This window comes from Giraffa tippelskirchi, chromosome 13 (genome assembly GCF_054371585.1).
Source record: "Giraffa tippelskirchi isolate mGirTip1 chromosome 13, T2T-mGirTip1v1.2.pri, whole genome shotgun sequence".
Lineage (NCBI taxonomy): Eukaryota > Metazoa > Chordata > Mammalia > Artiodactyla > Giraffidae > Giraffa > Giraffa tippelskirchi.
The window spans coordinates 65487459-65513270 of record NC_137287.1 but is presented as its reverse complement, the minus strand read 5'-3'; the positions used below and the strand labels follow the sequence as shown (position 1 = coordinate 65513270).

General features: G+C 37.2%; 1 protein-coding gene across 3 annotated transcripts in view; it reads right to left on the bottom strand.

The window, feature by feature from the left end:
• PLXDC2 (plexin domain containing 2) overlaps positions 1-25812 on the bottom strand; it is a 414339-nt gene that overhangs the window by 107807 nt on the left and 280720 nt on the right. For all 3 annotated transcript variants that reach the window (XM_081558807.1, XM_081558808.1, XM_081558809.1), the window contains 2 exons: positions 14874-14996; positions 9258-9376 (listed from right to left, as the gene is read on the bottom strand). In XM_081558807.1, coding sequence (XP_081414933.1) covers positions 9258-9376; positions 14874-14996 — 242 coding nt within the window. The remainder of the gene's footprint in view (positions 1-9257; positions 9377-14873; positions 14997-25812) is intronic.

Below are 25812 nucleotides of genomic sequence, written 5' to 3'. Positions count from 1 at the left end.
GGACAAGAAATGAAAAGGAAGGGTAAATGCATGAACAAATCTTTAAGCAGAAGAAGCAGCTTGTGGACCATCTGTGGAAAATTCATTAAAGAACATATTAGATTAGATATGGTCGTATAAACCATAATAAACAGCATACCAATAAAAAGGAAGGAAAATAACTTGGAGAGAAGATATAATAAGGGCTATACTGCTTATTTTTGCCTCAACATCATGAAATTATAAAAAGGGTTATTTCATTGAAACTCACCAACTAAGAGGAAATTTTAATGTTTCTGAAATTTGTGGAATTATCTCAAAACAAGTAAACGGAAGATGACATTTTCCCTTTATGTACTAATCGGTCTTCTCCTGAACAATGTTGTGGTATTGCCAATTTTATATCAGTGTGCCCAGTTCTTAACCAGCAATAAAAAGTATTCTGATATGTGGACAACAGAAACAAAATCAAACCAAGATTTTTGTCCCCCAAAATTTATTTACTAAATGAAACTCTGAGATAATTTATTAATTGCTAAGTCATACTTGGGCTTCCCAGGTTACTCAGTGGTAAAGAATCAGCCTGCCAGTGCAGGAGACATGGGTTCAATCCTCAGGTCAGAAGATCTCCTGGAGAAGGAAATGGCAACTCACTCCAGTATTCTTGCCTGGAAATCCCAGGAGCAGAAGAACCTGGTGGGCTATCGTCCATGGGGTCACAAAAGAGTCAGACACGACATGGCAACTAAACAAGAACAAGTCATACTCAGTATCAATATATGTGGCTCGAAGTATACAAGATAAGTGGTAACTATAGGAGCTGGAGTGGCAGGAAAATGATTCTGGGTGAACATGCCATGGATTTAAGGAGAGGGAGAAGAAGAGAGTCAACAGTGTCATCAAGACTTTTGGTCTTAGTAGCAAGAAAAATGGCATCATGCTTTTCATTGGGGCCAGTGTGCTGCACAGCTTCAGGGTTCATTCCCATTGCTGGCTATGAGCACAGTGTCCTCTGCTTGTGCAGAGAAGATAGCTGTGAAGAGCAGTATAGAAGGGTCCAGGGAAGGAGGAGACTAGGGGCAGGAAGCGATGGAAAAGGAACAGGACCCCAATACCACTGGCCTCAAACACTCTTCTTTCACAGTTTATAGAGTGCATGAATAAAAGCATAGAATTTCTAAAACTTTGCTATTTTATCCTGATTAAATATTAACATGAAAATGTATAAGAAGCTTTTGACTCTCCACATTTTCCTAGAAGCCAGCCAAGTCTTTTAGGAAATGATCACATATCATGTTAAGAATAAAACCACTTTTATCAGTTGAATGAAATGCTTAATTCGGGAAAAGATTAATGAGGCCACGTCTAGGCTTTCTCTTAGATTTCTTTCAGGAACACGTCTGCCTCTCTTCACCTGATACCGTCCTATCTTTTCCACTTTGCCTTCTTGGGCTGTTATCTTTTCACTTCAAAACCTCAAAGGCGTGGGGTTGTTCAGCATAAAGATGGTTCATCTACTCACTGACTGCAGCAAGTAATTGGGCCATGTGAGCTCCCTGTGAACGAGTCAGGCCAGGCTTCCCAGCTTATAATGAGAGGCCATTTGTTAAGCTAAATCAGGAGCACAGCTAAAACTACATTTAAAATGAACAATTTTTTTTTTTTACTAACATCAACAAAGCAATCGTGTGTGTGCATATGTATATAAATAAACTGTCTAGAATTAGAACTAAGAGTGCCCAAAATTAGCACAAGAAAGGACCTATCATAGTGTCACAGTCCCCTACTCTATAGCAGACTCTGTATTGGATACAAGGTACGCAAGTCAGAGAAGCCATAGCCAAAGGTAATGTCCAAAAACAAAAACTCTGAAACTCTGCTTATGGAAGCTATTCTTTATCCTTTCTCCAAATTTATATTCATCCTTAAAATGTCTCCTAAATTAGTTCCTGGGGATGTCAGTCAGGAAGCCAATCTGCATACAATCTCTGAACACATCAGCTTTTTAAAAATGTGGCTTCATTATTTTCAAGTGCCTGTAATGCTCACTTTTTTTATGATTAAAGCAAAGCTTAATTTTCACTTGACCTCTGTAGGATTTTTAATGAATCATAAATTTCTAAGAATAGGTTTTACAATGACATTCATTCCAAAGGATAGATACAGAAAAGGAGCGTTAACGCCAGTTAAAATGTGCTTCCATTTCGGCTTACACAAGCATTTGTCAATTCTTTTCTTTTAAGGTGTTTTAATTTTCCTTCCATTTCATATGACACAGATAAGTTTGTTATTTAAGTAAGTATAATTTTTCTTTTTCTAGAAATGATACACTGAAGCAAATGAAGTATGGAGGCAGAAAAGAGTTGGAATAACCAGGCGAAATTAAGGCAGGTAATGATATCAGGCATCAGCTTAGGGCAGAGCATGCTGGCCTTTGGGGTTAGATTCAAAGACAGAAGTTGTTCTTTTTTCCGTCTGTGGTATCATTCTCCAGGACACAAGGGCCAGACACAGTACTGAAAACATGAACTTTTATGTCTGTCTCTAAAACAGTTAGGTGGGTAACAGCATGCTGCTTGAGTCGGAGGGAACAGAATTTTATTTTTCTCTCTGTTTTGCCCTGCAAACCTTGCCAAAACATTCATTTGTTTCCATCATGGCCCAGCTATCTATCTAATAGGCAGCACAGCATCTCAGCAAGGGTCTGATTGCAGAGCATGTGCTCCCAAGTATGAATCATATGCCTAGCAGAATGCAACTGGAGAAGAATTACTTTAAACTCATTTTTGTTCACTCGATAATCAGCAACGTGGTGTTTAATAGCTTATACATGCACCTTAAAAAAATCCCCAAAGCTTACAATTTTAACCACTCTTACCTTCACTTAACCCTTAACTTCCTACCTCATCTCCCTTAAAAATCTAATTGGGCTTCTCCTTATGCAGTAGTGCATCCAATCTTTAAAAGTCATGCTCTCTTTTATTACTATCAAAGCAACACATAAAGTCCTGAGTATTAGGGCTTAGTTGTCTGAAAACTACATTTGAACAGCAGGGCTTTCAGTTAAATTTGACAATACAGACATCCATTTGCTTTCCTTAATATCGTTGCCAGTTCTCACAATTGTTTTAATCCACTTCTAGCTTTCAGTTTCTGAATGCTTTTCATATGCCAGATATTAAACAATGCACTTAATGGCCTGAAAGCAAAGATGAGCCATAAGTTAAAGATATATTATTTTTAATATTATTATTAAAAATTATTTATTTACTTATTTGGCTGCATCAAGCCTTAGTTGTGGCACTTGGGCTAGGTTGCCCTGCAGCATGTGGGATCTTAGTTCCTCAACACATCACCTGCATTGGAGGGCAGATTCTTAACCACTGGACCACAAGGAAGTCCCTAAAGCTATATTTTAAAAATCCTTCCTACCCTCATTTTCGCGATTGTACCCCATAGAAAATCTGCAAGAAGACAACAGGATGAAATTGACAAGAACAGCTCTATATTAAAAGAGAGGCTTCCAACTTCATTTCTACATAAGTTAGAAATGGCCTGGGGTAGGAAAGAAATTGATGAGGGAGACATTGGAGAGAGCATGCCAAGAGTAAATTTTCCAGCCAATTACCACTGAGTGGAAATGTAGGATGAGTGTTCCAGGGCTTCTGATTTCTCAAGAAAGGAGGCAAATCTATATTTTTATGTGAAATCTTCAAATATTTAGATGTGGTCAACATATCCATTGGATGAGATGGTTGGATGGCAGCACTGACTCAATGGACATGAGTTTGAGCAAGCTCCAGGAGTTGGTGATAGACAGGGAAGCCTGGCGTGCTGCAGTCTATGGGGTCGCAAAGAGTTGGACACAACAGAGTGAATGAACTGAACTGAACATATCTATGTTTTAAATACACATCACTGAGCCCTCTTACTTAAAGACTGCCCATTACTGAAATGACAGACTAGAGTTTGGAGCATCTTTTAAAAGAAGAGAGTGAGGCAGTTGCCCCCTGAAGAAGCCTGAACAGCTTGGCTCAAGATAATCAAAACCATAATGGGGAGTTCTTCTGATATGATAGCTGCATAAGGGAATATGCCTAAACAGTTGGGAATAAAACACCAAGGGAAAGGAAATGGGATTAGGAAGTGTACCCTGCATTTGGGGAGACCTGGGAAAAGTACGAGGCCTTTTGCCTCAAGGACAAATTAGCTCTTAGTCCTGGAATCCTCAGAGCAGAGAAATGGGATATGGCCTGATACCGACAGGAGCCCTGTGTGAAACAAACCTCTCCATGTCATTTCAGAGATTAAAGGGAAGTGGGGCTTGGAAGGAGAAAATGCACCCAGGAAGATCAAATATCTTGCCCAAGGACAACATAACCCACTAGAGGCAGGGCGGCATTAGAATAAACTTTCTCTTCTAAATATAATTATTTCTTGTAGGTCATTGATTCTTACTTCCTTGCCACTTTATTTATTTATTTTCACTCCTAATATTATAAAGGAAGAATGGTTCAATCTGTCATTTTCTTGCACTATGGAAAGTTTGAGAAAATGAAGATATTAGGGAGCTTTAGTATGTGAGATAACAAAAATGTATAAATGCAAATGAATTAGATCCTAAATAAAGCCATGCAGATACAATTTTGCACTTTATGTATTTAAAATATAGAGAAGTGATATAATATAAAAACATCTGTATCTACATTTTTCTTGGAATTATTTCTTGATAGTTTATAATTAGTGTTTTATGGCAGCTGGGTTTTCTGAACCCTGTATGCTACATTTATCAAATAAATTTTATTTAAATATATATATATAGTTTCTGGGATGCATATACATTATATTAACACATGTTAAGCATTGTTGCATATACAGCAATAGCCATAACAGCAAATCACTTCACATCCAAGTGGCAATTGTTTCACTGTTCAGTTCTTTTTGGCTTTCTCCTTTTCCTTTGAACTATTATTTTTATCCTATAAGTTTTACAACCTCACCAAGTGTTCATCTTTTAATACTTTCACGATGATTACCATGAATGAAGGACCATTACAGTTCAAGTAAGAGAAATAGTCCTCAAAGAAATTTTAGAAATGCATTTAGGTTGCCAGTTAAACCTACAACCAATTGGCAATGATTTATTAATTATGCATTCTTCTACAGAAACAGTAAATGTTACACTAAGGAACATTAGAATGAAATACTTATATGGTAAAAGAGATTAAAAAGTAATTTTACCTAATAAACAGTAAAGTTTCTCTATATATACTTCCTCTAAAATTTGCTGCTGGATGAGATAATAAGTATTGGTATTCAATGCTTCTCGGTATTCAACCATGAAAATGGATAAAGTAGACTGACTCTAAGGTGAGACATGTATTCCTCTATGGCCATGTAAAAAGACTGCATGACTTTTCTTTTTAATTGTATTGTCTGAAACTGATGACCACTTTGTACCTCCCATGAACTGGTGAAAAAAAATAATCAAATTTACAATAGTCACAAAATGGATCACTTCCTTTCCGAGTCTGTATCTGAAGTAATAATAAATTCAAAATATAACAGGAGAAGAAAGATGAAACAAGTTCGAGAAATGCAACTCCTAAAATATGATAGTATACTAGGACAGGCAGCATCAAGAACTGTAAGAACTCTGGTTTCAAATCTGTAATGTTTTTGGAATAATATTTTTGTGTGTGTGTGAACAGGCACTTTCCTTGTTACATTACCAATAGACCAAGAATTCAGGTCTGTACTGTAATCAAGAGCTCTCCTGGTGGCTCAGTGGTAAAGAACCTGCCTGCCAATGCAGAAGACCTGACTTTGATCCCTGGGTTGGGAAGACCCCCTGGAGAAGGAAACGACAACCCACTCCAGTATCCTTGCCTGGAAATCCCATGACACAGAAGCCTGATGGGCTACAGTCCATGGGGTCACAAAAGAGTCGGACACAACTTAGTGACTAACAACAATAATTGTAAAGCAAACAGATATCACTATTCAATGGTAACTTAAAAAATATACTGAATCTGGGTTCTATTATGACAGCTAGTTATTCCCATTAACAGAACAGAAAATGGTAATTTGATTTTTCCAAATTCCATTTATCTGAGGAAGGATCTATGTTTTAATCATTATTTTCACTTATGTACAACTTCTTTTCATTTTTTAAAAAATTAACAAAATAGGGTCTTTCCTGGCGGCTCAGTGGTGAAGAGTGCCTGCCAATGCAGGAGACACTGGTTCCATCCCTGATCCTGGAAGATCCCACGTGCGGGCAGAGCAACTAAACTTGGTGCCACAACTATTGAGTCTGTGTTCTAGAGCCTGGGAGCCATAACTACTAAGTCCAGGTGACAACTACTGAAGCCTGCATGCCCTAGAGCAGGTCCTTTGCCACAAGAGAAGCTGCCACAATCAGAAACCCACACACCACAAGTAGAGAGTAGCGCCTGCTCTCCGCAGCTGGAGGAAAGCCCTCACAGCAACAAAGACCTAGCACAGCAATAAAGGAAATAAATAAATTAAATTGTTTTAAAAATTAAAAAATAATTTTAGTTCTGTATATTTAATCAGAACAGGACTACAAAATTATACTCCTTATATTCTTACAATTTCATTAGCTCTATAGCTTAACTCCTGACTTTATGGGACTGTAATTGTGTAATATATTGGAGTCAGATGAGAAGATTATTAAAAAGCAAACATTAACACACATTTATTGAAATGAAACAAATGAGAAATAGATTTGTGACTTTTTTACATAATCTTCTTGGGAAATAAAAAAACTTTGAGGGGGCCTAGGGTCACCACATTAAAGAATTTTGTTCTGGATTGTCCATATGTAGCTCTGTAACCTCAGGCATATCATTTAACCTTTCTGTCTGCATAGCTATAAAATAAAGGTAATTGTGTGTGACCTAACTCCATAATCAAGCCACACACATTTACTAAACACCTTCTATGTGCCAATGCCTTTGTGAAAGGATAAGAATATAAGATATTGCTGAAGAATTGAAAACTATCATGTGTGTGAAAGCACTTTGTCCAGGATAATACATTAGGCAAACAACTATGTTACACTATCAAAAGTATAAATGCTTTTCTAGAAAGGCCAGGAGCACCTAGCTGTCACCTCAAATGGGCAGGAGGATCTTTATTGTGGCAAATTTTACAAGCAGAATCTTGCTTTAGAAAAATAAAATACAAGACAGTTGTCAGGAAGAAAAAAGTAGAATAGAAAATAAGTAACTGGTTTTTAACCAGGAAGGAGAAAGGACAGCGAGGCAAATGATAAAGCAATGACTTCTTTTAGAACTCTAAATTCACAAGATCAAGAAAGTATTAAAATTGCCTATCAGCTTAATATTCCCATGACAAAATAGGAAAATCATGATGGAAAATTTCTCTTCAGTTAAATAAAGAAAAGAAAAGGACATTTTAAAAATATCAACCTCACTACAAAGAGAGAATAGAAAAAATAAACTGTTACTATGCAATGTGAGACACCCATTGAGAACAGTATAAATAAAGATGACAATTTTGATAATAAGGTTTAGAGAGAGAGAGAGACCACAATAAGAACACAAACCTCTGTTTTGACAAAGCCTACAGTTAGTGAGATTTCAGATTCTAGACTTTCTGACTCTTCATCTTTCCAGAAATTTTACCACTGTAGTTACAATGTCGAAAATAACATTGCATAACATTACTTGGCAGTTCCAGCAATACACTGGATTACAATGAAAACTAGAAATGCGTAAGTCCCTTTAAGCAATATTCTCTCAGATTCCAGGGAGCATGATGTAAGGAGAAGGTGGGCTATGATATCAAAACAGCTCTGGGTAAGGACGCAACAAGCAGAGTAGATCTTCTCTTCTATTCTATGTTCACTGTTGCCCCAAGTAAATGATTAATTCCACATGGAAGAAATCTTCAAAGGAGTGGAAACATTTAACATGGTTATGAGATTTCCAAAAGTTGGCCTATTTAACTGAAACATAACCATCCCTTACTTTATAGAAAAGATAGATTTCAGAAGACATGACCAAAGTGAATCCTTTTTAAATCATCAGCATCTTTTTAAGAGACAGGGATTCATTTCCCATAGAAAAAATAACCCTTCAGTTGGAAATAAGATGGTGAGTCAGTATTGCAGTATTATAAATACTCATTAAGATATGGGTCAATAATGCCAATTATCAATTCACATTGTCAGAATTTCTCTCATGACTAGTGACTGCCTAGAACATCATATCTGATGCTTCTGAAACTTTATTCTTATATTCTTTGCTTCTTTCCCCCAAAGTTTAGGTTGTCTAATAGACCTTAATTATATTGTCAACAGAGTTTTAAATCAAACATGCTATTATTTTAATTTAGACATTCTGTAAATTTAAGGTTATAGTCTAGTCAATTTCTATTCTCTGTCAACTTGGAAAAATGAAACAAAGTTTAAATTTCCTTATTCATTCTATCACTTAGATTTCTAATTAATCTTTCCTGCGTGCATGCTTAGTCCCTTCAGTTGTATCCAACTCTTCGGGACTGTATGCACTGTAGCCCATTAGGCTGCTCTGTCCATGGGATTCTCAGGCAATAACACTGGAGTGGGTGGCCCTGCTCTCCTCCAGGGGACCTTTCTGACCCAGGGATTGAACCCGTGTCTCCTGTGTCTCCTGCACTGCCAGTGGATTCTTTACTGCTGAGTCACTGGGGAAGCCCTAATCTTTCCTATCAGGTAGCAATAAACACTAGCCAAAGGACTTGTGGACTCAGCTGTTCTGGAATGCTCTCAGTATTGGGTCATCGAGCTACACAAATCTTCATGTCTATTTACACTTTGAAATTAGAGTCAAACGATGTCACAGAAGTGACAAAAACAAATACAAAACAAAAACAAAAACAAGATGAGGCAAAAACAATATAAATATAAACAATCAGATTTAGCTGAAAATCCTTCCAATTGGGAATTTTTTTTTTTCTCAGAGATATTTTATTATACTATCACAAGAATATAATTATTTAATAATTTTAATGAAATTCATGGGTCATAATGCCAAAGATATCAGAATGCAAAAATAAAACAAAACCCCAAAATAAACAGCCAGTGTTATCCAGCAGATTTTAAAAATTGTATTTTTTTAATAAAGAAAAAGAAATCAAGAGGTGAGAAAATGACTTGAGGTTCATCAGTGTTAAATGCCCTTTTCTTGACACTTGGAGAAAATGACAGAGAGGTCAAAGGGGAAAGAACTCATCAATATATTACTTACTTCTTTATATCCAAAGATGATGCGTCCATCCATGAGGAGGGTTGCTTGGAAAGTGAAGCTTCCCAGGTTGTAATTATCCTGGAGATGTACATGGTCCCATTGGACAACAAGTGCTGTGCCTATAAACCCCATTGAAACAGAAGAAATGTGATTAGAAAAATAAATCAATCAGTTCTGGTGGGAATCTTCACAAAAGCATGGATCTAACTTTCTCATCTAGAAGTTGTGCTACTTGAATTGTATATAGTTAATTGGAATTCTGTTACTGAAATAGCATTTGGGATATTTATAAAGAATTGAGTATTCTCTAAATCTAACCTCATACTGAGGTTAATATTGAGCCCAGTATGGGGGAATTTTGCCTTAGGAAGTCCATTAATGTTAATGGGTTTACTGTCTGCTTAAATTTCCATGAGCCACTTTCAAAATGCAACCCAAGTGACTTGAATGAACTTCAAATACATTTGACAAATGCTGAGAGACAAAGGAACACATTCAGGGAAGCTAGCATCACTTATAACAGACTTGAAGATGTCTCTTCCATACTTAGAATTATACTCTTCCATGCTGAAGAAATTTCTTTAACACTAATGGGCATTTTCTTCTTTAGTTCACAATGTCTGCATTTGTGTCTTTGTAGTATTGCTTCTAGAAGATTGCAAGATAGCTTTAAGTTCCCCAGGCTAAGATTTCTGAAGCACCCTTGAAGTACACTGGGATGAATCTTCAGTGCTATATACCACAGTCTGATAAGTCAATCTGCCAACGTTTACTATAAAATTATTAACATGAAATATTAATTGAATCACAGCTTAATAGCCACCAATGATACAACAAGGGTGAATCTGGAGGGGCATTAAGCTAAGTGAAATAAGCCAAAAAGAGAAAGAGAAAAACTGCATGGTATCACGTTCATGTGAAATCTACAACAAAGCAGGGACTAGAGTTTGGGGGAAACAGAAATGCTAACAAAAGGATACCAACTTTCATTCATATAACAAATAAGGTCTGAGGATCTGATGTATAACACAGTGACTACAGTGTCTGACACTGGAGGTTATGTGTGAGTGCTCAGTCGCTTCAGTCATGTCCGACTCTGCGACTCCATGGACTGTAGCCTGCCAGGCTCCTCTGTCCATGAGATTCAATTCTCTGCAAGAATACTGGAGTCGATAGCCATTCCCTTCTCCAGGGGAATCTTCCTGACCCGTAGATCTAACCCGTGTCTCCTGCATTACAGGTGGATTTTTTACTGTTGAGCCACAGGGGCAGTCCAACACTGTATAATATAACCAAAATTTACTGAGAATAAAACCTAAAGAGTTCACATCAGAAAAACAAAAGTTACATATGTGAGGGGATGAATATGTTAGTTAATTTGATGGTAGAAATTCTTTTGCAGTGTATACATATATCAAACTATCACATTGTACACTTTAAATACAGACAAATATTTGTTTCTTTGAGGTAAATCTTTATAAGTAAAACAATTATTTTTTACTTTTACCTTGGTACATTTAGTCATAAGCAGCACCTCAGACATACCCCTGTTTTAAGTGAAAACCCATGTCTCTTCCTTTCATGGGCATCTCGGTATCTCTACTACTATTTTTTTTTTTTTTTAACTGGAAAAGGCAAGAGGACAGTAATAGCCAGGAAAAGTTCCCATAACTGTAGAAGTAAAAGGGTCTTCTGATCATGAAATGCCTCTTAACAACTGCTTCTTTTCCTTCACGTGTGTCCACACCTTTCAAGATCTGGTCTCCTCCTAATTCCTATCCTCGCTAATTTCTATCTTCACTAATTTCAACCAGCAGTTTGATGGTGCAGAGAAAACGCCGAATTGGCAGGCAGATGATCTAGACTTGGGTCCTGCCTCTAAAACTTTGTGTGTGACCTTGGACACAATCTGCTTGAACCTGTATCTTCTACAACATGGAAAGAATAATTTTCACTTTCTAGAGATTTCTGCATTCAGCTCCCAAATTCTTGTGCATAAAAGAGATCTACCTCTTTTTGAGTAATTAAATGTTTTTAATGCAAATTCTGATGACGATATCCTCTACGTATTATTATAGCAGGCTTTTAAAAATAACACTAAAATGTGCAAATATGTTTTATATTATGTCCTATCACAGTTCCTCCAACATTTGTTAATTTTAGTGGTTCTACCGGTAAGATTGCTGTTGTTTAGTTGCTAAATAGTGTCTGACTCTGTGACTCCATGGAATGTAGCCCACCAGGCTCCTCTGTCCAGCGAATTCTCCAGGCAAGAATACTGGAGTGGGTTGCCATCTCCTCCTCCATGTGATCTTTTCCACCCAGGAATCGAACCCCCGTCTCCAGCCTCTCCTGCACTGGCAAGTGGACTCTTTACCACTTAGCCACAAGAGAAGCCCACTAGTAAGATTAGTTGAGTGTAAATGTTATCCTTAAATTTTAAAATTATCTACATATCTCTATCTTGTTTTACGAAATAATCAATATTTCAAGTTTCACCTTTTATTAAATCTAAAACCCTATAGTCCGCAGGTTAGTGAGAGTGGCTTCTAGAGCTACAATCTTATATTTCTTTCAGCAGATAATGATCACATATTGCTCTCTGGGTAGTACCTAACACAGGAAGCAATTAGATAAGTGAATCAAAGAACATTTTCTTTGGTCACCTACGACGTAGGAGAATAATCTGTCAAGAGCAAACCTTGGACTCAAGCATGAAATTTACCAAAGAGCTGGGTTAGAGTGGTGCATCTCTTGGCTTATGACTGACAATCATATGTTGTTTCTTTGATGATAGGCACAGAATCTAATAGCATAGTTCCTCCTGGTGGAGCTGAAGTTATTTAAGCTCATATAACAGACCACATGAGTTGCTGCACCATCCTATGTGCTTAACGGAACTGAGCAGCTGGAACTTAGTATCGCTAGGGTGATCATACTTTCTGATCAGTAGTGGATGCCAACTTTTTAATCTCCAAAATAAAAACAAGCAAGTAGGCTGATCTAGGGGCATTTAAGGTCACTGTTAACTCCAAATTTTCTGATTCTATGTTTGATTAGGTTTATGATTTCGATAAGAATTTTGCTTCTAATCTGCTATTTATGAGCCATCAAATTATTTTTCTAATAAAAGATTAAGTTTTATAACTTTTCTAGTTCTTGTGCATTAATATTCTGTGACTTCCTTACACTCCAGTAATTATCTAGGCTGGCTATCATATCTGAAAGCATCGTCTGATTTTTAAAACCTAGTGCTTTAATACTTGCAGAAATTTTATCTTAGAAGAAATGTTCTAAACTGCTGCTGTCTCCTTTAGAGAAGTTTTGCTTTCCTAAAATGTTGAGTTTCCCATCCTTAAGCACTCCTTCAATGATCCTAACCAGTCAGAGTTGGAAATATTTCATTAAGTTGCTCTGGTATGAAAGGACTTTGTGAAGATCCTTACAATATTGAGAAGTGCTTCTATCATTTAATAAAACACAGAAATACTAACTCTTATTATTATAAGAACTCAGTATTCCCACTGATTTCAATAAAGTAAAAATACATAGTTCTTGAGTATTGTACTTTCACAACTCTCAGAATTAAAAATCATTTTACATACTTAATTTTTTTCACTTATTCATTCATTGCATAATTATTGAGGACCTACTGTGTATTGAGTTCTTGTGCCAGGTATGCAAGAGAAAATCATTTCTTATAAATAGCCACTGCCCTTTAGAATCCAGTTGAAGTGGCACATATCAACTTTGCAAAATCATTTTAATAAGGGTAAAATTTAAATATGGAGCTACTTAGGCACAAGGTATGTGAGAGAGTGTATGGGGAAGGAGACAATATGTTTTATGATTTTGATGTTAATGATATAAAAACTTGATCATCAGAAGCTTGTGTCCATGACTAAATGTCCCCAACATAATCTAAGTCACAAAGCTTGGAAAATACTCAACTTTCTTAACTATTTAGGGTAGATTCCTTAGGTGATTCAGGAGATAAGCTTCAGATAAGTTGTTCACTGTAGCTCTGTCTAAAACATACTTAAAATCTGCTTGTATATCTTTGACCCTTTGTACCTCAGTTTTCTTTAAGTGGGAGGACAGAATATAACAGTTTTTAAAATAATAGAAGGAAATAATTATTATGGTTAACATTTAGAGTTAACTTCATTTATTGGAGCAAACTTTGGTGTTACTCAAATTTTTTGAAATCTGTTTCTCAAAGTGCACATCTGAATGTGTTTAGTTATCTTCCTCTTTTGCTACTTTGACTTGTAAAATGGCTTTATCACCCTGGTTAGATCTCTTTCAGCAAAGTGATAACATTTTCCCAAAGCTGAGGTCACCAGTAAGTCTATGCTACCCTACGGTAAATTTCTCCCTTGGTCATTAAGGCAAGACAAGAGGAGAAATGACTCTGTTCAGGCCACATGCTTCTATTTTTTAAAAGATGATTCTTATTTGGGTAAATACATAATATTTTTGTATTATAAAGAGTACAGGAATTTCTATTTTTAAGTTTCCAAAACAGATTCTCTTTTCCTATAATTTCTTTTTCTATCATAGTTACAGCCTTCACTAAGATGTAGACATGAAAATTCATTTATGTTTTTAGGAACATAAATTTCTTACTTAGGTTTGGGGGCATTTAGTGACATATTCTACATCTTCCTTGACTATTTTGTGTGTTCCCCTAAAGAAGTAGTAGGGATAGACTGTTGTCAGTATATACGATAAAACTTAACAGCTCTATTTCATATTTCAAAGTCAGGAAAACTTTTTCCTTAAGTGAATTTTGTTGTTTAGTTGTTGAGTTGTGTCTGACTCTTTTGCAATACCATGGACTGTAGCCACCAGGCTCCTCTGTCCATGGGATTTCTGTACTGGACTGGGTTGCCATTTCCTTCTCTAGAGGATCTTTCCTACCCAGGGATCAAACTCACTAACTGGCAGGTGGATTCTTTACCAGTGAGCCATCTGGGAAGGCCAAGTGAATTTTAATTACTCACTATCCTATATTTTCTGGAGAAGGAAATGGCACCCCACTCCAGTACTCTTGCCTGGAAAATCCCAAGGACGGAGCAGCCTGATAGGCTACAGTCCATGGTGTCGCAAAGAGTCAGACACAACTGAGCAACTTCACTACTACATTGTCCTCTATTTTCAAAACATACAAATAGTTTATAGGTTTTAGAAATTTAATATCAATATATTATGCCACTTGTCTCTACCTAAAAATCAGAACTAAAAAATTTTCCTTATTTACTTCTTTTTAATAGGAAGGACTTATTTCAAATAGCATCAAATAAATGTGTTTGCTTTGTTCAAAACAATGTTTGCTGCAACTCATTTATGATAGTCCCTAATACATGTGAATAAATGTTTGTTAAATGAGCAAATGAATGAATGAATACATGAGTGACATTTAACCATATACTTTATCCTCTTATTAATAATAGTATTAATTGGTGCAGTATAACATTTGTTACCTCAGGCTATTTGAATCAAACAGTTAACAAATCCAGTCTAAACCCAAGATTACAAAAATATTAATATGAATCTGATGATCAGTGTTTATACTGTATACATTCAGTAAAATATAGGATAACCAACACGTACCATTATCAAAATATCTGACAGTTGAATTTCTGGATACGCTGGGATCAAAATTTGCCATTAAAGGTGCTATGTACTGTGTGGCTGTTAGCATTCGGTGCACAACTTCACCAGTGTATATGAAACCTGTAATTAGAAAAATAGGAACTTGTTAAGAAAAAAACAGAATATTTTAATTAAAATACCCCAACTCAACTTCAGTTACATTTTAAAAAAAAAATCACAGTAGCTAAAAAAAAACACGTACTTAATATCTTAATATCTGATCAGCAATAGTTGAGTCTGGATTAACTGACAAATTCTCATACAATATGGTAGCAGAATAGTAATCAGAAACCTATTATATATACAATTTTAATTATGGGAAAGTGACTACTATCCAGAGAGACTATTAGGCTGAAAAGGCTAGTATAGTACTGTAAGTAATCCAAACGTTAAATCCGCCTTTAGTAATCCCTTGTTATTTTTATACTAAGTCAAAGAAGTAAGTTCAGTTTACAAATGAATGTATTCTCATGATGTTCAGTTATGCATTCTTAATCTCAGTTTAGGACATTTTAGAATTCACACATACATATATTTAACACTAAAATGCAGAAAGTATTTTGAACCATCTATTCAAAGTTGAAAAGAGGCTAAGCACTTATGAATAAGCTTCACATTTCTCAGATTGCTTAAGTAGCACCGTATCAAGGAGTTTTAGTCTATATGTTTGCAGATAAGACGGTAAACCATTGATAATGCACAAATACCTCTCTATTTAGAGAGTTATCGATGCCAGCCTATTCCAGCTACTGGATAATGAGAGGGAATTTACTATGGAGAACTGCATCTTGAATTAAATTTCAATAGCTCCCATGTTACCACTCTACCCACTTTCAATTATTCACACTGGGTTTATTTACTTTGTGGAATATCCATGACAAACTGTTAATCCTATACTGGCTTCTTGCCTCCAAGGTCTTTAGCTGCCTAAAAGGAGAGTCAGCTCAGGGAATACTAATTTCTAATATTAAACTAGGAAGTATACAATTAAGAACATATAAAAACATACATATACATACATTATTACAAAATAAAATTCAAAGCAAGTTATTTGTGACAATGCAATTGCAATGTTTAGGTAATCGTTAGTTAACTACATATCTGGGGTTACTATAGATCATCTTTCTATTAATATTTTCATAAGAATTAATTTTAGAAAAAGCAGAATTAAAAAAAACCCACAAAATTACGTTGAATTTAAACCCCTAAAAATGTAAAACTTTTATCTCACTTCATGGTCTGAATAAAGCTTTTTTTAGCATATCATGGCCCTCATTGTTTCAAATTCTCTATTGCAATTTCTAGTGAGTTACTGGAGAATTAAATCTGTAGCTTGTTATTGCTGTTTAGTTGCTAAGTCGTGTCCAACTCTTGTGCGACGCCATGGCCTGTAGCCCACCGGGCTCTTCTGTCCATGGAATTTTCCAGGCGAGAATACCAGAGTGGGTTGCCATTTCCTTCCCCAGAGGATCTTCCTGACCCAGAGATCGAACTCCAGTCTCCTGTATTGGCAGGCAGATTCTTTACCACTGAGCTACCAGGGAAGCCCTAAATCTGTAGTTATTCACTCCAGCAGTGTCTTCTTTCCTTTGACTGCCTTTTTATTTTTCACCAAAGGCATAATTTAATCATAGCTATTCAGCTTTTATAAAGACACTTAAACTGGTAAAATCTTTAGCATGTTACAGTCATCAATTATTCTTTGTTTCTCATTCAACAACAAAAAAATATCTTTCAAAATAAATTCTCAGTGTCTTGAGCAGAACTTTGTAATTTGCAATTTCACATAGCTCAAGTGTACTAAAAGGTGACAATAGGGTGAAACAGTCATTGCTTTTATTTGATTTCCCTGTAGATTCTCCGAGTCATGCTCTCAGTGTTCAAAGTCCAACATCACATCCTTAAAATTATAAAGATGAAGAGTGACTATTTTTCAGGATGTGTGATTTTTTTCTCTTATCCTCACCAGTGTGCCTTTTATAATTTCACCATTAAAAGGGATACAACAATTCTATAAATATAATGTTTTAAGGAAAAGATTGATTTACACTCTGAAAGTGTTCTTTCAGGGTCAATATCTCTGGATAGTTATTCCTCTACTTTAAATTTTCCAAGAGAAACTTGGAAAAGAGAAACTGATTGATTTAAAGAATAAGAAGAGCATTAATTCAAGGCAGTAAGATAATTTTAAATCAATACAATATTTATTCACTGAAACAACTGCAGTAAGAAATTGCAGCAGCAATTCCTAAAAACAGAATTGAAAAATGTAGTCATAAAAGATTTCAGATACATAATTCTCACTATTAGTTTTTAAAATAAATAATATTACATTTATTTTTATAGACTTCCCAAAACGTTATTTTCCATTCTATATAACCCAGTTTTCAGACCATGAGAATCACTATCTCTTGCTTCCTCTCATCAGGAAAAAGTTTTCCAGGACTACAATTTCTCAGATTTCAAAGGTGAAGCCTCAAACTGTTCCCAAAGAACTAAGTGAAAAGATGAAAGAATTTGCTAATGTGTAAAAGCTATATTTACAATAACATTAAACTATAGGAGTATTACAATTGCTACAACTTCTACTAATAAGAAGAGAAATGAAGGTGCTCAGTCATGTGCGACTCTTTGCGATTCCACGGATGTAGCCTAGCAGGCTCCTCCATCCGTGGCATTTTCTAGGCAAGAGTACTGGAGTGGGTTGTCATTTCCTTCTCCAGGGGACCTTCCTGACCCAGGGATCAAACCCAGGTCTCCGGCATTGCAGGCAGACCCTTTACCCTCTGAGCCATCAGGGAAGACCCACTAACAAGAAGGTGCTACTATAATTACTAGCACATCTGCCACTATGACAAATCTGCTGCCACTATTACTATTAATACCACTACCACCAAGACTAATGTGAAAAACAATTCAAGGATACAAAGATTCCACTACTCCACACAATGAGTTTAATTTTGCTAATTCAGAGAATATTTATTTTCTTTAGCCATATGAAACCCAATTCCTCCAATATCTTAGGTTAGTTCTTAGTGACTATAAGGTAAAATGCTTGGTTGTAGCCATGGGCCTACTGAGTTCTCCTTACATTCCTAAGTTTTAAAATATAATTTCAGCAATGATTAATAACTGAGTGGAGAGAAACCTTCCAGGCCTGCTGAGAGCAGGGAGGGAAGTGTAATCAGGTGTTGAATAAAAACCAGCTATGCAAAGTAAAGCATCCTCTATTTGAATAAATGTTTTCCAAATCTTCAAAAGCACTCATAGTTACTTATAACACATTTAGACATTTGTCTCTTTTCTTTAGTTGTCTAGAGCATGTCCAGTTGTACAGAAAAAATATTTCATTTTTCTAGTCCTTCACATTTTAAGGTAATTTAGGTAACACATATTTACTGTTTTTTAATTTTTTTTATTTTCAAGCTTGGTTGTAGTCACTTGAAAAGCTGATCACAAAATGTCTCTTTTACTCATTATGTGCTTCTAGTTTGAATAGAATTTATCTACCTGGTCATAAGATTTGTAGAAAAGTGGTTATTACTGAGATAATGTGTAACTCAGTGATACTCCCACTTAAAAAGTCCAAATAAGAGAAGCAAATGTGTTTTTATTTTTGAATTTCAACAGTTACACACTTCTCTTGCCTTCACTGCTAAACCTAAAGTCAAGTTCTGAGCTCAGTTATAATTGACAGATTTTCTCTTGCAACTGAAGGATCTACTTGGCTGTTTCTGTAGATGGTCTCTAGTCACTTGAATAATCTATAGTTTTAAATTTGTACACCTCTTCAAGCCTTAGAATTCTATCACTGTAAGTCCTGATATGAATAACCCTGACACAATAATTATATATTTACTAACCATGATTATATATTTATTAACCACAAATATTATTGTGATAATTGTGAGATTAACCAATACCTATAAGGTGCTAATTCACTTTAATCGTGTTCTACTTTTTGTGACCCCACAGACTGTAGCCTGTCAGTCTCCTCTGCCCACGGGATTTTCCAGGCCAGAATATTGGAGTAGGTTGCCATTTCCTTCTCCAGGGGATCTTTCTGACCCAGGGACGGAACGCACATCTTTTACATCTCCTGCATTGACAGGAGGGTTCTTTACCACTAGCGCCACCCAGGTATCCCTTTCCAATAAAGTCTTGTGCTTTGTCAGTGCATGTGTCTCCCTGGACAATTCATTTTAGGATATTAAACAGGAGCCTGCTCTCGGGTCCGGGAAGGGGTCCCCCCTCAGGTAACAGTTTCACTCAGAGGGTGGCACACACAGAAAGGGCCTGGAAGCTGCCCACATACACCCTTCCCCTTCCCCTTGCCTTAGGCATCTCTTCCATTCAGGTGTTCCTGAGTTGTATCCTTTATAATAAACCAGTGTGAGTGTGAGTGAAAGTTGTTCAGTTGTGTCCGACTCTTTGCAACCCCATGGACTGTAGCCTGCCAGGCTCCTCTGTCCATGGAATTCTCCAGACAAGAATACTGGAGTGGGTAGCCGTTCCCTTCTCCTGGGGATCTTCCCAACCCAGGGATCGAAACCAGGTCTCCCACATTGCAGGCAGATTCTTCACCATCTGAGCCACCAGGGAAGCCCCATGAATACTGCAGTGGGTAGCCTATTCCTTCTCCAGGGGATCTTCCCAACCCATGAATCAACCTGGGGTTTTCTGCATTTCAGGTGGATTCTTTACCAGCTGAGCTACCAGGGAAGCTCCAATACCTATATGCATGTGTGCTAAGTCGCTTCAGTTGTGTCTGACTCTTTGCAACCCTATGGACTGTAGACTGCCAGCCTCCTCAGTCCATGAAGATTCTCCAGGCAAGAATACTGGAGTGGATTGCCATGCCCTCTTCCAGGGGATCTTCCCGACCCAGGGATTGAACCCGTGTATCCTATGGCTCCTGCAGTGAAGGCGGATTCTTTACCACTGAGCTACCAGGGAAGACCCCAATACCTATAGAGGCCTTACCAATTACATTATTTTCATATATTCTCTTCAGTGTATCCTTATAACTTTGAAAGGAATTACATTATTGATTTTGTTGTTGTTTAATCACTAAATCGTGTCTGACTCTTTGCGAAGCCATAGACTGTAGACCACCAGTCTCCTCTGTCCATGGGATTCTCTAGGCAGGAGTGGGTTGCATGTCCTTCTCCAGGGGATCTCCCCCACCTGGGGATTGAACCTGCATTGCAGGTGGGTTCTCTACCTCTGAGACACCAGGGAAGTCCACATTATTAATATTAGTATTATTATTATTAGGCTTCCCAGGTGGCACTAGTGGTAATGAATCCACCTGCCAATGCAGGAGACGCAAGTTTCCATTTATTAAATGAAGCATGTAATGAGGCTGGGTAATTTGCTTAAAGCCACATGGCTAGAATTGGTCTCCAAATTTTATGACCTCTTTACAACATACTTTAGAATTCATTATGTGTCCGGAACTAGACACTCCCCCTCACTGGATTTCATTCTTAAACAAAGAGTTTGAGGAAGAAAAGACCTGTTGTCTCTGTGAAAGTTCCAACATCTCCACCTTAGAGCAGAGGGGCAGTCCTCTTAAGTCCTGCTACTTTTACTGTACTGCTTCAGCCTCTATTCTTTTAACTGCAAATTGTATAAATAGATTTAAATTAGATTCCTCTACTGAAAGTGAAATTCGATCAGTTGTATCCGACTCTTTGCGACCCCATGGACTATATAGTCCATGTGGATTCTTTACCAACTGAGCTAGGAGGGATGCCCTCTATTACAGCCCCCCAAATGACTCTCAAATTGGTAGGTGAATAACATATGAGTAGAGAATTCATTTAATGGTAAAATCAAATTATTTCTAATAATTTTACTTAAGTTCTTTGACTTTAGTGACTTAAGTTCCTTGACCTTTCTGTGCCTCAGTTCTCTAATCCATTAAATGGAGGAATAATCATATCAATATCATTGGATTGTTATGATGGTTGAATGAGTTAATAAATAAAAAATACCCAAAGACAGTGTTTAAAACAAAAATGTGCAAGAAAAAACCAATCAATTAAATTCTCTCTAGAGGGGATGGGAGGGAGACCCAAGAGAGAGAGGATATATGTATACTTATAGCTAATTCACAATGCTATATGGCAGAAACCAACATAACATTGTAAAGCAATTATCCTCCAAATAAAAAATAAATTTAAAGAAAATAAAATAAATTCTCTCTAATCTTCACCCTTTGAAGACTTTTCTGCCTAATGCCTAATAGCTGATATACCTACAGTAGGACACTTATGTAACTTCAAAACTATGCTTCAGACTCAAAAGGTATGATATGTGTTTCCTTGCATTATTCCAGTTTGGGTTATGGTGTACCACTGGACCTAACTCCAAGACAACAGGTAATGAAAAAGCTTTAATGTCCAAAGTTCTGCATTTGTGTAGATCTATATTTCCCTATATTCTAATGGAATAAGCACCTTGTAAAAATATCAACTTCCTAATGGTTGCCAATTGTTGTTTAATTTAATAGGAAGTGTCACAGTAACGAAGGAAGCCTGAAGAGGCAATCATCACCTGTGAAACATTCTATAAAGCTTTAATGTGTAAAGAACTACCTAAAATATTTCACTTCATCATTCAATTGACATTTTTGTCCCTAGAGGAAAAGCTGCAGCTGATGGGTATGCCTGTAGGGCATTGAACATTTACAGTTAAATGCTGCCTTTAGAGTACAAATGACAATGGGGTATGCCACTGTTGCTACCTTTATGAGCTGTGTACTATGAACCCTACACATTCATCAGATAGATCTGAAATTTATGACCTTTTATCCATGAAGACTTACAGAGTAGATTCCTCATACTGATCTTTCCTTAACCTTATACATGACCTGTCCCATTCCTATTCATGAAGAACTGAGTTGTTTATTAGGGTGTTGTTTGTGGTTGTAGTTTTGTAAGTTATGCCAAAGAATGCTCAAACTACTGCACAATTGCACTCATCTCACACTCTAGTAAACTAATGCTCAAAATTCTCCAAGCCAGGCTTCAACAATACGTGAACTTCCAGATGTTCAAGCTGGATTTAGAAAAGGCAGAGGAACCAGAGATCAAATTGCCAACATCCGCTGGATCATCAAAAAAGCAAGAGAGTTCCAGAAAAACATCTATTTCTGCTTTATTGACTATGCCAAAGCCTTTGACTGTGCAGATTGCCACAAACTGTGGAAAATTCTGAAAGAGATGGGAATACCAGATTACCTCACCTGCCTCTTGAGAAATCTGTATGCAGGTCAGGAAACAACACTTAGAGCTGGACATGGAACAACAGACTGGTTCCAAATAGGAAAAGGAGTCCGTCAAGGCTGTATATTGTCACCCTGCTTATTTAACTTATATGCAGAGTACATCATGAGAAACGCTGGGCTGGAGGAAGCACAAACTAGAATCAAGATTGCTGGGAGAAATAACCTCAGATACGCAGATGACACCACCCTTATGGCAGAAAGTGAAGAAGAACTAAAGAGCCTCTTGATGAAAGTGAAAGAGGAGAGTGAAAATGTTGGCTTGAAGCTCAACATTCAGAAAACTAAGATCATGGCATCTGGTCCCATCACTTCATGGCAAATAGATGGGGAAACAGTGGAAACAGTGACAGACTTTATTTTTTTGGGCTCCAAGATCACTGCAGATGGTGACTGCAGCCATGAAATTAAAAGAAGCTTACTCTTTGGCAGGAAAGTTATGACCAACCTAGACAGCATATTAAAAAGCAGAGAAATTCCTTTGCCAACAAAGGTCTGTCTAGTGAAGGCTATGGTTTTTCCGGTAGTCATGTATGGATGTGAGAGTTGGACTCTAAAGAAAGCTGAGCACCAAAGAATTGATGCTTTTGAACTGTGGTGTTGCAGAAGACTGTTGAGAGTCCCTTGGACTACAAGAAGGTCCAACCGGCCCACCCTAGAGGAGATCAGTCCTGGGTGTTCATTGGAAGGACTGATGTTGAAGCTGAAACTCCAATACTTTGGCCACCTGATGCGAAGAGCTGACTCATTTGAAAAGACACTGATGCTGGGCAAGATTGAACGCAGGAGGAGAAGGGGACGACAGAGGATGAGATGGTTGGATGGCATCACTGACTCAATGGACACGGGTTTGGGTAAACTCTGGTAGTTGGTGATGGACAGGGAGGCCTGGCGTGCTGCAGTCCATGGGGTTGCAAAGAGTCGGACACGACTGAGCGACTGAACTGAACTCGTGTTTGTGATGGACAATTTTCTTGAAGCAAACAAATAAAATTTGTGCATAATTCAACTTGTATTTTGCACAAATGCCATTTTATGAATCATAATACATTATCCCATGCTATATAAGCCAATCTCTTTCAGACAAATACTTGCTTGTAATTCAGTCAGCGTTTTAAACAAAATCACATGTAGCAGCAACTGCTAATACGAAAATTAAGAGTTGTGGTAAGTTATCTGGTAAATGTCTGCCAGATGCAACTGTACAATGATGGGTTTCATGTGACTGGCTTCCTCGGGACAAAATTGTTGCTAGTAGACCACGTAGTTCACTCTGAGGATACTGGTGTGTACATGCAACTTCGTTACAGGAAAAAAGAAAGAAGAAACTTTTCTGAAACTCATGTGAACTTACTAACCACAGGCACCTAGGAAGCAAACTATACTCTTCTCAATCATCAAATACATTTCTTCTACAATTCCAACCATCTGTTAAGGTAAAATACGTCAATCATATTTTATATAATGAAAACTTATATATGTCAAAGTACAACTGTTATAGACTTCTTTGAGAGGAGTCTACAGCTACAACTGTGGCTTAAAGCCACATTGGGGATTACAAATTACAAGTTATCTTTCGGGGAAGAAAAACAACCAGTGACAACTTGGTTATTGGCTGCACATTATATACATGAAATTACCAATATAAGCATTTATGTTGAGGATATAAAGTGCCTCTCTCCAACCCCAGAAGGAAAGAACAGGAGCTAGAATTGTGTAGATGAGTAAAGAAAGAGAAACAAAAATTCATAATATCTTTTGTTTTTTCATGTTTTCCAAGCTGTATGATCTCAACTCATGTCAATACTTACTCTCATTGAGTTGAAATTTCTTCTGTAAATCAGGCTAAAATTAACCCCTTTTTAAACAACATTTCTGTGTGCATTAGCTGGTCAAAAGGGACTCACAAATGTGGGTGCAATTACCACACAGAACATATACATCGAGCATTTCATTGCTCTGACATACTTTTAAATTCAGAGCCCTGGGGAGGCCCGTCTGCCACTGCATCATTGATTCCTCTCCTCTTGAGCTCCTGATCACTGCAGTCCTGGTCAGGCTTGAACTTCTGTGATATTTCCACCCTCTTGAGACATGTGCCCTGTTTATAATCTCAGACTTGTGATCTTAATTCTGTTTTCTCAGATGTTTGGGTAGTTTGGTCCCTTAAGGTGATGAGGGCTCAATGAGAGGGACAAAATAGCTATAACAAAAGAGCACTGACCCAAATGTATATTCATACTACACATTTTGTGCTTTCTACTTTCAATGTGCCCTCCAATTTGAACACTCTAAATGGTAAATGCTGAAAGAAAAACTCTGTTTTGGAAAAGAAAGAAATTTACAACAAATTTGGCTTTGTTTTTATACACATATGTGTGTGTTTTGTGTGCATACACACCCCTGCGGCTGCTGCTGCTAAGTCACTTCATTCGTGTCCGACTCTGTATGACCCCAGAGATGGCAGCCCACAAGGCTCCTCTGTCCCTGGGATTCTCCAGGCAAAAACACTGGAGTGGGTTGCCATTTCCTTCTCCAATACACACCCCTATATACACACATATGTATATGCATACATAGGTATATATACATATGTGTATAGAGAGCACGTGCATGCACATCTTACAGTACACAGATTTTGTAAGTCAATTCAAAACACATAGAGTATCTCAAAATCTGAAGCACAATAAAATCCAATCAGCTTACTTCTTCTAAATGCATTTTAAACATGATTTTACCCATCTTGCTTATTCCCTTTGCACAGCCTTTCAATATCTTGATTAATACCAACTAGACTGGGCTTTTAAAAAGAGCATTTATTTTCACGGATATAACATATTCTCACATAAAATTTATCAACTGTATTTTGGGAAATACTGTAGTTACTGGGAGCAGTGAGAGATTAATAGACGCCCTAAGACCTTTTCGCATCTATAATAATTCTAATAATTCTCTCCCAACTCTTTCCCTCACACTACATGAAAAAATAAACAACCAAAAAAATCAAATTTGTTTATTCAAGGTCATCCCTTCCTAGTGTTGCCTTAGGGGAGAGTTTATGAGATTGTATATTCTTCCACCAGAGAGAGTTACTGCACAGAACTGCTACTGCTGCTAAGCCACTTCAGTCGTGTACGACTCTGTGCGACCCCATAGACGGCAGCCCACCAGGCTCCCCTGTCCCTGGGATTCTCCAGGCAAGAACACTGGAGCGGGTTGCCATTTCCTTCTCCAATGCATGAAAGTGAAAAGCGAAAGTGAAGTCGCTCAGTCGTGTCCGACTCTTCGCGACCCCATGGACTGCAGCCCAACAGGGTCCTCCATCCATGGGATTTTCCAGACAAGAGTACTGGAGTGGGGTGCCATTGCCCTCTCCGGCACAGAACTACTCATATTCATTCAGGATATGGTCATAGAGGCAGAAGAGAATAGAATTTGGTTAGAATCACTATATATCTCACAAACTAGATCCTAGTTCAAATGTTAGAGATTCTACTTCTTAATTGGATTGAACATATTTATTTTGATCAAAATGCCAATAAAGCATTATTCCTTGACCTTGGGAGTCATTGCCAAGATTGCTTAGACTCTAAAATGCTTAAGTAC